This window comes from Typopeltis vanoorti, chromosome 5 (assembly GCF_054136105.1).
Source record: "Typopeltis vanoorti isolate ZY-2024b chromosome 5, IOZ_Tvanoo_1.0, whole genome shotgun sequence".
Taxonomy (NCBI): Eukaryota; Metazoa; Arthropoda; class Arachnida; order Uropygi; family Thelyphonidae; genus Typopeltis; species Typopeltis vanoorti.
Window position 1 is genome coordinate 72,747,479 of NC_143553.1, and position 13,639 is coordinate 72,761,117.

General features: G+C 38.6%; 1 protein-coding gene across 1 annotated transcript in view; it reads right to left on the reverse strand.

Moving 5' to 3' along the window:
- Positions 1-13,639, reverse strand: part of LOC150106525 (putative protein-lysine deacylase ABHD14B) — a 65,665-nt gene that overhangs the window by 37,563 nt on the left and 14,463 nt on the right. Inside the window, exon 2 of the mRNA XM_090393172.1 lies at positions 3,078-3,193. Within this exon, the coding sequence (XP_090249298.1) occupies positions 3,078-3,193 (116 nt within the window). The remainder of the gene's footprint in view (positions 1-3,077; positions 3,194-13,639) is intronic.

The following is a 13,639-nucleotide window of genomic DNA, read 5'->3' on the forward strand; positions in this document are numbered from 1 at the left end:
CAGGTGTAGCTTGGAATGAGGAGTTGGGTGAAAAGGAAATCAATGCTGCTTAGGTGATATTCAAGAACTATCTAGTAGAAGCAATGTCTAAATTTATTCTAAGAGTCAGAAAGTTAAACAAGGTATGTGTGAAATGGATGAATAAAGAGATTAAGCATATGAATCAAGATAGAAATAATCAATTCCATGACAATTAAAAAGAATATACAAGGAGAATGACTCGATTGGGTAAAGGTAGCTAAAGGGCAGTATGAGCAGCAGTTAGCTAATGAAGCTAAAAAAAAAAATCCTAAGGAGTTCTTTCAATATGTAGCCAGCAAAAAAAAAATAATAAAATAAAATAAAAATAATTATGGAAGGATGACATTGAGTGGAGATACTTAATGAGTAGTTCACAAGGTCTTTCATTCTTCTGAATGTGACATGTTTGAGAGCAGCTGATGATGGCAAGGAGAGGAGATGGCCTAAGTAAACAAGAGGTATATGGGGAAATGAGCAAACTTGATGTTAATAAGGCTATGAGACTTGATGATACATCATCCCATATTTGAAATTAATGTGCCAGGGAGTTGACATCTGCCTTGACATATTTGTTTAACATAAGTCTTACATTGGGTCAAGTTCCAACGGAGTGAGAGGAAGGCAAGATTGTACTGTTTCATGAAGGAAGTAACAGAATTCAAGCATCAAATTATAGGCCAATCAGATGTTGTGGTTAAAGTGTTGGAAAGGCCTGATGGAAAATCTGGATCCAGAATTGGGTTGACAACAATAGTATCATCTTTGATGGACAGCATGGATTTTCTAAATGGAGGTCAAAGAAGATGGATACACAGTATAGTATATTATACTTACTTAAATTTTATACTGGGTATACTTAAATTTTTCAAATGTTTTGATAGATTACCGAATGATAAGTTGATAGTCAAACTACATTGGATTGGGTTGTATATTAGATTAGTCCACTGGATTGAGATTGGCTGTCTGATAGATATCAGCAAGTTATTGTTCTTGTTCTTTCCTGATCTCCTACCAGTTTATGGAAAATCTTGTCAATGTTAATCCTATAGCATATATCACCTCTGGACCCTTTCCAACATCTCTTTGTTCTTTAGAAAACCAGGTGACCAAATTTGTGTGCAGTAGTCCATATATGGCCTATATAATTAATTCCTAATCAAGGCCTTATACAATGGAACCAGAATCTCCTGCAAGTCAAGTGTCCTCAGCATCATTCCCAGAATTCATTGTGTTGTCCTCACAATATTGGCAATGTGTCTTCTAATTTTAGATCCTTATACACCATCACCTCAACATCTCTTATTTCCTTCACCTCCAATAATATATCCCTACCAAGCAAACATCCCATCTTTGTTTCCCAAATTTTAAAACCTTACATTTTGCAACATTGAACTGCCATCCCCACTTCCATGCCTATTCATTCCTCAATCTGTTCAAGTCTTCTTGTAAGGCCATAACATCTGTTCTACTCCTCATACTTTGTCCCAACTTTGCATCATCTACAAATAACTGAATATCCCCATCCAAATCTTCTCTAATATTAATAACATACAGGTTAAACAGCAACAGCCCTAAAATAGATCCCTGAGATACATCACTAGTGACTTTCCTCTTCTGGGATATTGCATTTAAGTTGCAGCACATGGGTCTGGATGTCAGATTGGTCAACTGGATTCAGGATTGTTTGTCTGATAGGTATCAGAGAGGTGTGTATGGTCGAGCAGTTTCAAGGAGGCACAGGGTTACGTGGGGTCCCACAGGGTTCAGTACTGGGACCTATATTGTTTAACCTTTATATCAATGACATTGTCAGTGGATTGCAAGGGGATATTCAGTTGTTTGTAGATGATGCAAAGCTGGGAAGGATTATTAATAATAATGCAGATGTGGTAGCCCTGCAAGAGGATTTGAATAAGCTAGATAGATGGGCAAATGAATGGGGGATGTCAGTTTAATGCAGCAAAATGTAAGGTCTTGAGGTTTGGGAAACATCGATGGGATGCTGCATACTCTATGGGAGGAGTTATACTGGAGGAAGTAGGGGAAACAAGAGTCTGGGGTTGATGATTGATAAAAACCTGAAATTTATGGGACATATTGCAAAGATGGTGAGGGTAACACAGAGGATTGCTGCAATTATGAGAAGGACACTGACCTGCAGAGATAAAAGGGTTATCATTCCGTTGTATAAGTCTCTGATCAGACCACACTTGGACTATTGTTCTCAGATTTGGTCCCCAGGATTTGAAGGGGATAAATTAACTGTGGAAAGGGTACAAAGACAGATTACAAAGATGGTTTCAGGACTGTACAATTTTGGTTATGAGGATCGGCTGAGGGAATGTGGACTGCAGAGTTTGGTGGCTAGAAGAAGGAGAGGTGATATGATTGAGATTTTTAAGCTGTTGAGAGGTGGTTACAGGGTTGACATTGGGGAGGTCTTTCACTTGGTTGAACAGCGGGAAGGAGTGATGACAAGAGGCCATCCCTGGAAGTTACGAAAGGAAACTGTGAGCAAGAGGGCGAGTAGTGGTTTCTTTGCATGGAGGGTAGTTGAATTGTGGAATGCATTGCCTGATGGAGTGGTGAGAGCGAGAACGGTCAATGAATTTAAGGAGTGGTATGATAGACTTTGTGTTTCTTAGGGGGGGGGACCTCCCCCTCAATGAGTCTTGACAGACTATGTTCTTAGGAAGGACCTCCCACAATGAGTCTTCGACTTCATGGAGGTCTGAATAATAATAATAATAATGACAGATGTTGGTGAATGAGTGCAATCCTCTGCTATGAGTCTCAGGACCCCACAGAGGGATATATATAGTGAATCGTATTCTTTTCAGAAACCTATATCAGTTCATATTCAAACATGATTCCAGTGGAGTAGTCAGTAAAATTGCTACTAAGAATGATAAGGTTTTTATTGTGAAAAAGATTCTGATGTCTTATATTATACTTCAAAGACAGAAAATTTTCCTAATAGCAAGAGGAAAGGCAACAAATATTTTAACTTTCTTTTTATGATACTATATTATCTGAATATCAAAATAAAATCAAACCTCAATAATAGTTGTATCTTCATGGATTTTTACTGACAATGACAAATTTTTAATATCATCTGGAATGGAAAATTGCTGAAGATTTACTGTTCTCCAAAAATCTGCACTTTCAACTTCTGAAAAAAAAAATAAAAATAAATAAATAAGTATATATATATATATATATATATATATATATATATATATATACATACACGCACACACACACACACACAAGAGTGGTCTGAAAAGTTCTCGGCCTAACAAATTTATAATTTCAAAATTATTTTTTATTTTTCAACATAATCTCCCTTAAGACTAATACATTTATTCCAGCTATGCTCCAGTGCCATTATCCCGTCCCTGTAGTGGTTCTCAGTAAGATCTGCAAAATATCCTTCAACAGCTGCAATCACCTCTTGATTCGAAGAAAAACACACACTAGCGAGGAAGAGTTTTAGTTTTGGGAAGAGATAGAAGTCAGAGGGAGCAAAATCTGGGGAATATGGCAGATGCTTTAACAATTCATACTGCAGATTCTTTAATTTTCCCATTGCCAAAATACCTTTGTGGGCAGGTGCATTGTCCTGATAAAAGATGATTTTTATCTTCTACAAACCGGGGCTTTTTTCACAAATTTTTTCATCTAGTCTAGTAAAAGATTGGAATAATATTCCCCGGTTATTGTTTTACCCTTTTCAAGATAATTAATAAACAAAATGCCTTTAGCATCCCAAAACACCAATGCCATGACCTTTCCTGCTGATGGAACCGACTTTGTCTTCTTTGACGCTGAACAACTGGCTTCTGTCCACTGTTTTGACTGCTGTTTGGATTCTGGTGTGTAATGGTGAATCCAAGCCTCATCCATAGTAATAAATGAATGCACAAAATCAGTTTTATTCTCTTGAAAATGCTCCAAGCACTGTTCAGAGATTTTCATGTGAGTGCATGTTTGATCTACTGTGAGCAAGCGTGGCACCCATCTTGCACAAAGCTTTTTCATTTGCAATTCTTCGTGCAAAATATATCCTACATGTTCTTTTAAAATGCCTATAGTCTCAGCAGTTTCACGCACTTTGACTCGGAAGTCATCCAATACCATATTGTGCACTTGATCAATGATTTCTGGTGTTGTTCTTCACGTGGATCATCTTCAAGGCTGGTACGGCCACATTTAAACTTGGCAGCCCATTTCTTAATTGTTGAAAATGAAGGAGAACAGTGTCATAAACTTTAATGAACTTCAAACGAATTTCTTCTGGTGTTAAAACTTCTTTTACAAAGAATTTTATATAACAAATTACTAGATAAAATGACTTGCAATTTCACATGGATGCTTACGAGAGATGTACCAACTTAGAAAAAAAATTCTCCCCGATAGTGTTGCCATTTATGATCGACACAGAGAACTTTTCAGATCACCCTCGTATATCGGATCCAGGATTCCTTCAAGCTCTTATGTTTCCGTGCTTTCTTCTGAGCTTCTCTGGCTGCTGTGCAATCATCATTCCATCATGGCTTAGGGAGATGTGGAAACTTACTATGTGTTTTAGGAATTATAGTTGTTGCAGCTTCTGTAATACGCTCTGTCACATTGTTCACTGCATCACTGATAGGAGATCAGCTGACTGTTACAGAATTTAATTCCTAAAGTGTAGAAGGTGGGAAAATCAGTTTGCTCAATTTTCCATTGTGATATTCATGAAGTAGTACATGTTGCCCATATATAAAAAAAAAGCAACATCACAAGGAAATGATCACTCCCATACAAGTTATCTTCAGTTTCCCACTTGAGGAGTTGGAGAGGGAGAGTAAGTGGGCAGAGTCAGTGGCAGTGAATGTTTGTCAGCTTAGCATATGGAAGAAGGTGTTGCTTCTGGTGTTCAAAAGGGAAGAGATTATTGGTGTGGAGCAATGCTCAACAACTCTTCCTCTAATAGTTGTTCAGGTTACCCCATTTAAATCCCCTATTAAAAGTAGGGATGGTAATCAAGGTCATCCTTAGAAGTATCTGATACAAGAGGAAGGTAGATGTGGCACACAGTTATGAGAGTTCAGACTGAGAGATGGATGGCAGCTATCTCTACATTGTTATTAAGTGGAACTTGCTGGAGCAGGCAAGATTGCTCATAAGGATGGCAACTGCTCTGTAGGTAGTCTCATTCCCTGTCTTACCCTTACAAATCATAGTTACATTTCATAATTCCATACGCTTCAGGTATGTTTCATGCAGGGTGAAACATATTGCAAAAGATCCTTGATGTCATCAATGTTTTGTCAGAATCCAAAACAATTCCATTGTAGAAATGTTTACATCATTCTTTTTAGTGGTACATCTGGCTTTCTATGTTAAGAGGTTTTTTCATCAGTCATGGATTTTCCTGTTTCAAGAATTGTGGACAGCCAGTGTTCATTATTTCTTCATCAGGTATCCGAGACATCATATTGTACCTCTCTAGGGCAATAAGTATATTCTTGTTGAGAAGAACAAGAATCTCCAGCTCATTATACAGAGATGGTGCATGTTCCATTATTTTTTTAAGAAGAGGATTTTCATGTATTGGAACCACTGTTGCATGTTCTCTGGAGTCAGTCGATATCAATGTTTCTCTCTAATTTGCTCTAAGGAGATAGTGAGCAAGTCACATCTTTCAGGAATGTCATAGTTGTGAGAAGAAGGGATTGACAAACATGTTAACATCCCTAATGACACTTTCTTCACAGCTGCCTTCTCAACATAAGAACGGTTATCAGATGTTGCTACTGTTGTGGTATATACTGCCTCTTGCTCAGGAATATGCTGGGTGGGCTCCCTCACAGAACATTTCGGTGTTTTGCTCTGGCAACCTTTATTCTAATCATTCTTAAACTGCATACAGTTTAAGAATGACCATATTTCTGACATTTAAAGGCAGGATGTAGAGTTCAGAATGTACAGCCCTATTGGACAGGAAGGATAATGCTCCTGGTAGGAACCAGGTACCCCATCCCTGCATACAAGGATTCTCCTTACGGCTGTCAATCCTTGATTCTTGAATTCATTGCAGATTGGGAACATCAAGGAGATCCCATGCTGATATTATGCCAATAGAAAAAGTTTTAATGTTGTGTGTGTGTTGAGGAGGAGGTAACCATAATTAGTATTCCAAATAAATGTTGCATGAAGCAATTTTGCTCAGTTACTGTAGCTACATGAATAAGGATATCTCCTGAACACAGTTTCTTTACAGATTCTGGAGATCCTGCAACCCTTCCAAGCCCTTCTGGGTGCAGAAGGGTGATATTTTCCCAAGTGTATTCCCCCCCCCCACTGAATGCAGAATCAAGAAAAGTGAATTTGTTGCAACTTCTTATGATTTTTATTTCTCACCTTTGTTGATGATTCTGAATCTAGTTGAACTTGGTGAAGGTGCTGTTAAACAAGAGGATGAAAACTTATTCCTTCTCACAAGAAATCTGATTCAGTGTCATAGTTCTGCACCCACTCTCCAACAAGCAATGACTGCACTCAGCAATGAAATGCCAGAGATACCCCAGATGGCATACTGGCACCACAACAAGACTACTACAACACTGATGACCCTTGTAAGTGAGCCCATTAGCTGACTGCTCCTGGCTGGACCATCCGAGACTGGCCATCTTGCTGAAGTAGAGGCTAAAGTAGTGCAAGACTACTAGGATCCCACTTTTTTTGATGTCCACAAGTTGCACAGCATGGCAAACATGGCAGAGAAGTGCTGGATCCCAGTGATGGCAGTCTGGAAGGCAGAACAGTAGAGCAATGAATATGGGGGAGAAAAGTGAAGCAAAAGTGGAAGAATGAAAAGAGTCAGTAGCATTGTCAGTGGGAGTTCCCCTCATCACGAACAGGTGCCTCATGTGGATGGTCATCCAGAGGCAAAGTGGTGCCTTTATTATGGACAAATTCTGTAATGATCTCACCAGATCCAGCAATCTCACTTGGGTGCCTTCTATCACATTCTGTTTCAGATAATTATCTCTTAAGTAGCTGCATTATTGCTATTATTTCCTTCCCTATTTCGGTCCTCTCATCCTAATTTATTTCCCCATAGCAAAAGTCCCTTATAATAATTACCTGCCCTTTATATCTTCTTTTGCACCACTGATCCACAGCAGTGGTGCAAAAGAAGCAACCAATTATATAATTCTATTGACCAATATCTCACACCAGACAGTCTCAAATGTACTGCCTTCCTCATCCTTGCCAACTTCTGTCCTTATTAGCTGCAATTCGTTTTCTGTCATCATTAACAATATATATATTCGACTACTGTGCCCAGATATGGTCATCTAGGTTTCTTCTTGATGGGGGAGGAGATGGAGAGGATCCAGAGATGAGTGACCAAGATGATAGCAGGTCTATGGAATGAACCTTATGAGAACAGGTTGAAGATTTGTGGGTTGCAGAAATTAGTTGATAGGCAGAAAAGGGGAGATATGATTGAGACATTCAAATTGCTAAAAGGAGTCTATAGGATTAATTCAGAGGATATTTTTGAGATCAGGACTGGTGGTGGGAGAACTAGGAGACACCTATGGAAGCTGGGCAAGAGTGTGGTTAGCAGGGGTGTTAGAGCTGGGTTCTTTACTTTTAGAGTGGTAAATGAGTGGAATAAGCTGCCAGAGTCTGTTGTGGGTGCTATGTGGGTACTTCACATACACCATCCATCCAATTAGATGGATGGATGGTGTGTGTGAAGTGACTGATCTTTAGGGAGTTGAAGCCTCCAGAAAAGCATCTGAGTGATGTATGGCATCTCTTGATATCAAATGAAATGGATAGATGAACGAATGGCTTGTTGGTTGGAGAGTGGATATGTTACCCACTCAGCCAACCAGGCTGGCAATTTTTTTTTTAACTTAACAACACAATGTTTTCAGGGGGAGAGAGGGGAAGAAGTGTACTCATTAGAAAGAATTTGCATGTGTATTCAAATTTTCAATCAATTCACTGAACTTGCATTTATTTTATATACTGGTGCTGAATATTACTGTTTATTTAAATATGGTGTTCGTTCTTATTTCTCTCCAGTACAGCTATCAGAAATAAATCGAGCAATGTATAAAAAACCACTGTCATCGTTCCTTTATAAAATAATCACACTTTTTTGTATCATTTTGGAAAAGAATTCAAAAATTCAGTCTCAAATAAAGTCTGTGATACTTCACCAGGTTTGGGAATGCAAATTTCCCATAAAGCTTCACAATTCTTTATTCCTCAAATGTTTTCCAAAAACAAGGAGCCTTGCTAATCTTTTAGGATTAGCCAGGCTTTTCTTGGAAATAAATTCCGAAACCTAAAGTCTTTTTTTCTTGGAGTTAAAGAATGGAAAGAACAAATGTAAGATCATCGAAAATTCTAAGAATTTTCGATGATCTTTCTCTTAGAAATCTTAGAACTTTCTCTTAGAATTCTTAGAAAAAATTTCCCTTACTTATGAATATTTGGAAATTGGTTTAAGAGTATTTTAGTGTATTTCTGCTAAGTAATATTTTAAATTGTTTTGCTTGCACCTGTGCTGTGGTGGTAGCGTGTGCACGCGTGCGTGTAGGAGGGGATTCATATAGTTTCACTGCATTGCAAATAAAATTTATCTTCAAGCATAAAGAATATTTCTGAGTCTTACAAAAAAAGCCTGTGTCTGGTGACCTTCAACAAAATCTTTGCTTATCTAGGATTAAACAAAAGGAATTACATATGTGTATATATTATATGGAGATTTGATGATCCATGGAATGCAATAAAAATGCTACAGGATTGTGTGTCTGGAGAAACAATAGACAGTGTGACTATGACAGGCAAGAGAGGTGAAAGAGAGGATGAGATGATTGTGATGGTGGATACAAATGATTTGAGAGGCGGTGCGAATTGGGTGACAAGAGATCTGAGGTTTGTACTTGAAGCGGTATGGAAGAAGACAGAGAAGGAAGATAGTGTGTTGTCCAGGTATAATAATGAAGAGCTGCAGAGAAGAGCATCAATAACAAATAGTATGATAGCCTGAATGTGTCGAAAGAGAGGCATGGATTACATGGATGCTCAGAGGACATTTGAAGACAGAAAGGAACTGTATGCAAGAGACAGCTTACATTTGAATGAGGGAGGATGTATGCATCTGAAGAAATTGTTCTCAAAACAAGTCAGCATGTCAATGCATGAAAACTAGAATAATCAAGGTGGATGGCGGTAGAGGTGGCCTCTTATGGGAATAGTCACTTGGGAGAAGGGGACAGGATATGTTGTGGAATGCTGAATCCAGTGTAGTCTTGATAGAATAATGATAAGTATAGAAACAGTGACAATGCATTGATGATTATTTATCCTTAAATGCCAGGAATATCTGGAATAAGAGATGAATTGGTGGCACTGATAGCTTAAGCCTGTCCAAAAATTACTGAGACATGACAGGAAGATGATATACTGACAGAAACAGAAGTAGCAGGGTATAGCATTTTTTGGCAGGATAGGAAGGGAAATTGCAGTGGTGGAGTACTACTTATGATAAGTGAAGAGTTGCCTTCTCTCATAGCATTTTGGAGGGCAATGGAACTAATGGTTTAGAGATGGCATGGGGTGAGGCAGAGGTGGGCAGGACAGGATATTTATTGGAGTGTTGTTATAAGCCAGGGAGGATAGGGGATGAAGAGCAGGCGATGTTTAGGCAGTTGAGCTTGGCAAGCGCAAAAAGAACGATTGTCATGGGAAATTTTAACTGCAGAGTATAAAATGAGAGATGAAACTGCATGTAGTAGTAGAGAAATGATATTTCTGAAAATTCTTGAGGGACAAATGTCTTAGGCAACATGTAATAGAAAGAACACAAGGTTCAAGAGGCTTGATTTGGCATAGCATCAGAAGAACTGATTATAACTAACCAGCAGAGATAAAAGTATTGTTGAAGTCCTGATCACACCACACCTGGACTATTGTGCTTAAATTTGGTTCTCAGGATTTGAAAGGGATAAATTAACCTTGAAAAGAGTGCAGAGGCAGATAACAAAGATGATATCAGGACTGTACATATGAGGATAGACTGAAGGAATGTGGACTGCAAAGTTTGGTAGATAGAAGGAAAGGTGATACAACTGAGAAATGTAAAGATAGTTTAGAGGTAGTTTCAGGGTTGACACTGTGGAATTCTTTCATTTGGTGGAACAGGGGGTGGGAAAGAGCAAAGACATGTTTAGGAATGGACATTCCTAGCCCATTGTCGCAAAATTGCAAAAGGGAGTCATGAGCAAAAGGGTGAGGAGTGGTTTCTTTGCATGGAGGATGGTTTAACCATGGAATGCATTTCCTGATCAACAGCAAATAAATTCAAGGAGTAGTATGATAGGCTTTGTTTTCTAGGGTGGGCTCCCCACGATGAGTCTTGTGACTTCATGGAGGTCCTGAATATAATATAATACTGAATATAAAGAATACTAATCTTAGAGATTAAAATGTAGGAAATATGTATGCCCATAATAAACAACAGATTATACAAATTGTCTGAGAGCTCAATTAACATGTAACTGATACCATGCTCAGACAAATTATGTTCTCATACTTTATAATTGATGGAATGACTCTCATCTTGAACAAATCGATGCCGAACAGGCATACCAGCAAACACGTGATCTGCAGGCTGAGATGTACAGTGGGAAAACATCGGTTACGCCACAGCCTCTGTTCAGTGCATTTTTTTTTAAACAGGTCATCATGTAATGATGACCTGTTAAAAAAAAAAAAAAACTGGTACAAGTGATGATACTGATGTGTTCAAAGCTAGTAGAGGGTGGTTTGAAAAATTTAAGAGGAGAAGTGGCACACATAGTGTGGTAGGCATGGAGAGGCTTCAAGTTTTCTTCCCCAACAAGTGTTCAACTGTGATGAAACAGGCCTATTTTGGAAAAAATTGCCAAGGAGGATCTACATCACTCAGGAGGAAAAAGCATTGCCAGGACACAAGCCAATGAAGTACAGGCTGACTCCTTTGCTATATGAAACGCAAGTGGGGACTTCAAGGTACCACTCCAAGAATCTGAGGGTGTTTAAGAAAAATAACGTGATGAAAAGTAAATTGTAAAATACCTTCAAGAAAAAAACTTTGCCAAGAAAATGCTCCTGCTCACCCTCCAGGCTTGCAGGACAAGTTGGTGGAGGATTTTGATTTTTATCACAGTGATGTTACTGCCCCCTAACATGACTCCTCTAATCCAGCCCATGGACCAGCAGGTCATTTTGAACTTTAAGAGGCTCTACACCAAAGTAATGTTTGGTGTTTTGAAGTGACCTCTGACACAGAATTAACACTCAGAGAATTCTGGAAAAATCACTTCAACACCCTCCATTGCTTAAGTATCCTTGATAAAGCCTGAGTGCAAGTGACTTACAGGGCCATAAACTCAGCCTGGAGGAAATTGTGGCCAGACTGTGTAGCAGACAAAGACATTAAGGCTGAGTATGTTGCTATTGTCGATGATATTGTATCTCTGGGCAAAAGCATGGGCTTGGAAGTTGGCAATTCTGATGTGCAGGACCACAGAAATGAGCTCACCACAGAAGAACTGGAAGAACACCAGAAGCAGCAGCAAAAGACACTGGTGGACAAAATGTCTTCAGAGACAGAGGATGGAAGAGAGGATGTTCCTAGTTCTTTGATCAATGAAATAGCAAACTGCATCATAAACCTTTTCAATGACAATGCCATGTCTCACTTCAGAAACATTTTAAAACACAGGCAAAAATAAATCTCATTGGACAGGGTTTTAGTAAGACAGAAACCCAGTGCCTCTCAAGCAGAGTTGAGTGGTGCCAAGAGACAGAAAAGAGAAAGAGAAGAAACCCCAGAAGGACAATTACCTGATGTTTTTATGGAAGGGGCCCCTTCCTCACCACCTTCCACTTATGCCATCAACTCTCCTCTGTACAGGTAAAGTGAAGTTACATTTTCGTCTATATTTTATCTATTAATTGTGTTTATTCTTCTTATGTAAGATTGTATGCATTTTCATTGTTTTTTGTATACGCTTTTATGAAAATGCATACAATCTTACATAAGAAGAATAAACACAATAAATAGATAAAATATAGACGAAAATGTAACTTCACACCTGTACAGAGGAGAGTTGATGGCGTAAGTGGAAGGTGGTGAGGAAGGGGAGTCCCCCTTCCATAAAAACATCAGGTAATTGTCCTTCTGGGATTTCTTCTCTTTCTCTTTTCTGTCTCTTGGCACCACTCTTTATTACATGTACCTTTATTACATGTACTGTAATCTTCTTCTTCTACGCGTTATTCACGCTTCCTATGCAGGGTCCGCGTGTTACTTAGATGCGACTTCTTGTTAGTACTACTCCCAACCGACCCGTCGCCTGGTCTGCCGCTGGGGGGGGGATATATTTTTTTGACTGTAGAGACGTATGTTCACGGGGCCGGTTTGCCTGCTTGCGGGATGAAAAACGCCAGATAAACTGGCGGAAAAAACCCTACTGTCCGCGCCCAAGACCGGCTAACTTGGCTATGCCTGAGGAAGATCCTCAAATTCCTCACGTCTACAACGGGAATCGAACCTGGGACACTCCTTCCCCGGGCATATGGTTGCGAAGCGCAAAGCCACTAGGCTAACCGTGCGGTATTACATGTACTGTAATAAAGGTTTAAATAAACAATTATCTGGGGTTTGGGAATGGACTAATCCATTTTACTTTAATTCTTATGGAAAAATGGTTTCAGTTTTCAAACAAATCGGTTTCCGAACAGCCTTTGGGAACGAATTATGTTCGACAACAGAGATTCCACTGTGTGTGCGTGCTTGCATGTGAGCTATTTATTATTAGCTATTTTTAGCAAAGCAAATCCCTTCCTACTTCCTACTTGAGACTGGTAGTCAATCCAAAACATATTTCGAAAATACTTCAGTTTTATATATGTTTGGGAATACCTAAATTCTCAGAACTAATGGGTGTTTGATAGCAAGTTTTTTTTTTTTTTTTTTCAGAGTGATGAGGCTTTGATCACTTTATTCATCTTGCTGTGTACTGATAATGTTGGATCTGAATCTAGTAAGAGGTAAATGTCATTGTTGTCTAGTAAGTTATTCATTTCAGATATACATTCTTCAACATTCATAATTATGCAACACTGCCTTTGTCTGCTTTGAAAAAAAAAAATAAAAAAAAAAAATCTGAACTGCTTCAAAATCTTTTTCTACTAGTCACCATCTGACTGTTCAAACATTGCATAGAAAACATATTCTTCATTCTTCCAGCTATAAGAAAAATACTATAAACAAAACATAGTCTTGCTATGGGCTCACCTCCATATCTGCTTCTATTCAAATTTACAGAATCATCTGGAAAAAGTTGAAGAAAACTATCGTCATACACCCAAAATTTGGTTACATTATGTGGGTAATATATTCATCATCTGGTCAGACAAAACAACTAAAGAATTCACAAAGTACCTGAACAGCTTTCACCTAAGCATACATTTTACTTTTGAACTTGAAATTAAGACTAACATTTTTTGATACTCCTAAAGGTCTCCAAAGAGAACGAAGTTATTTCGTATACGT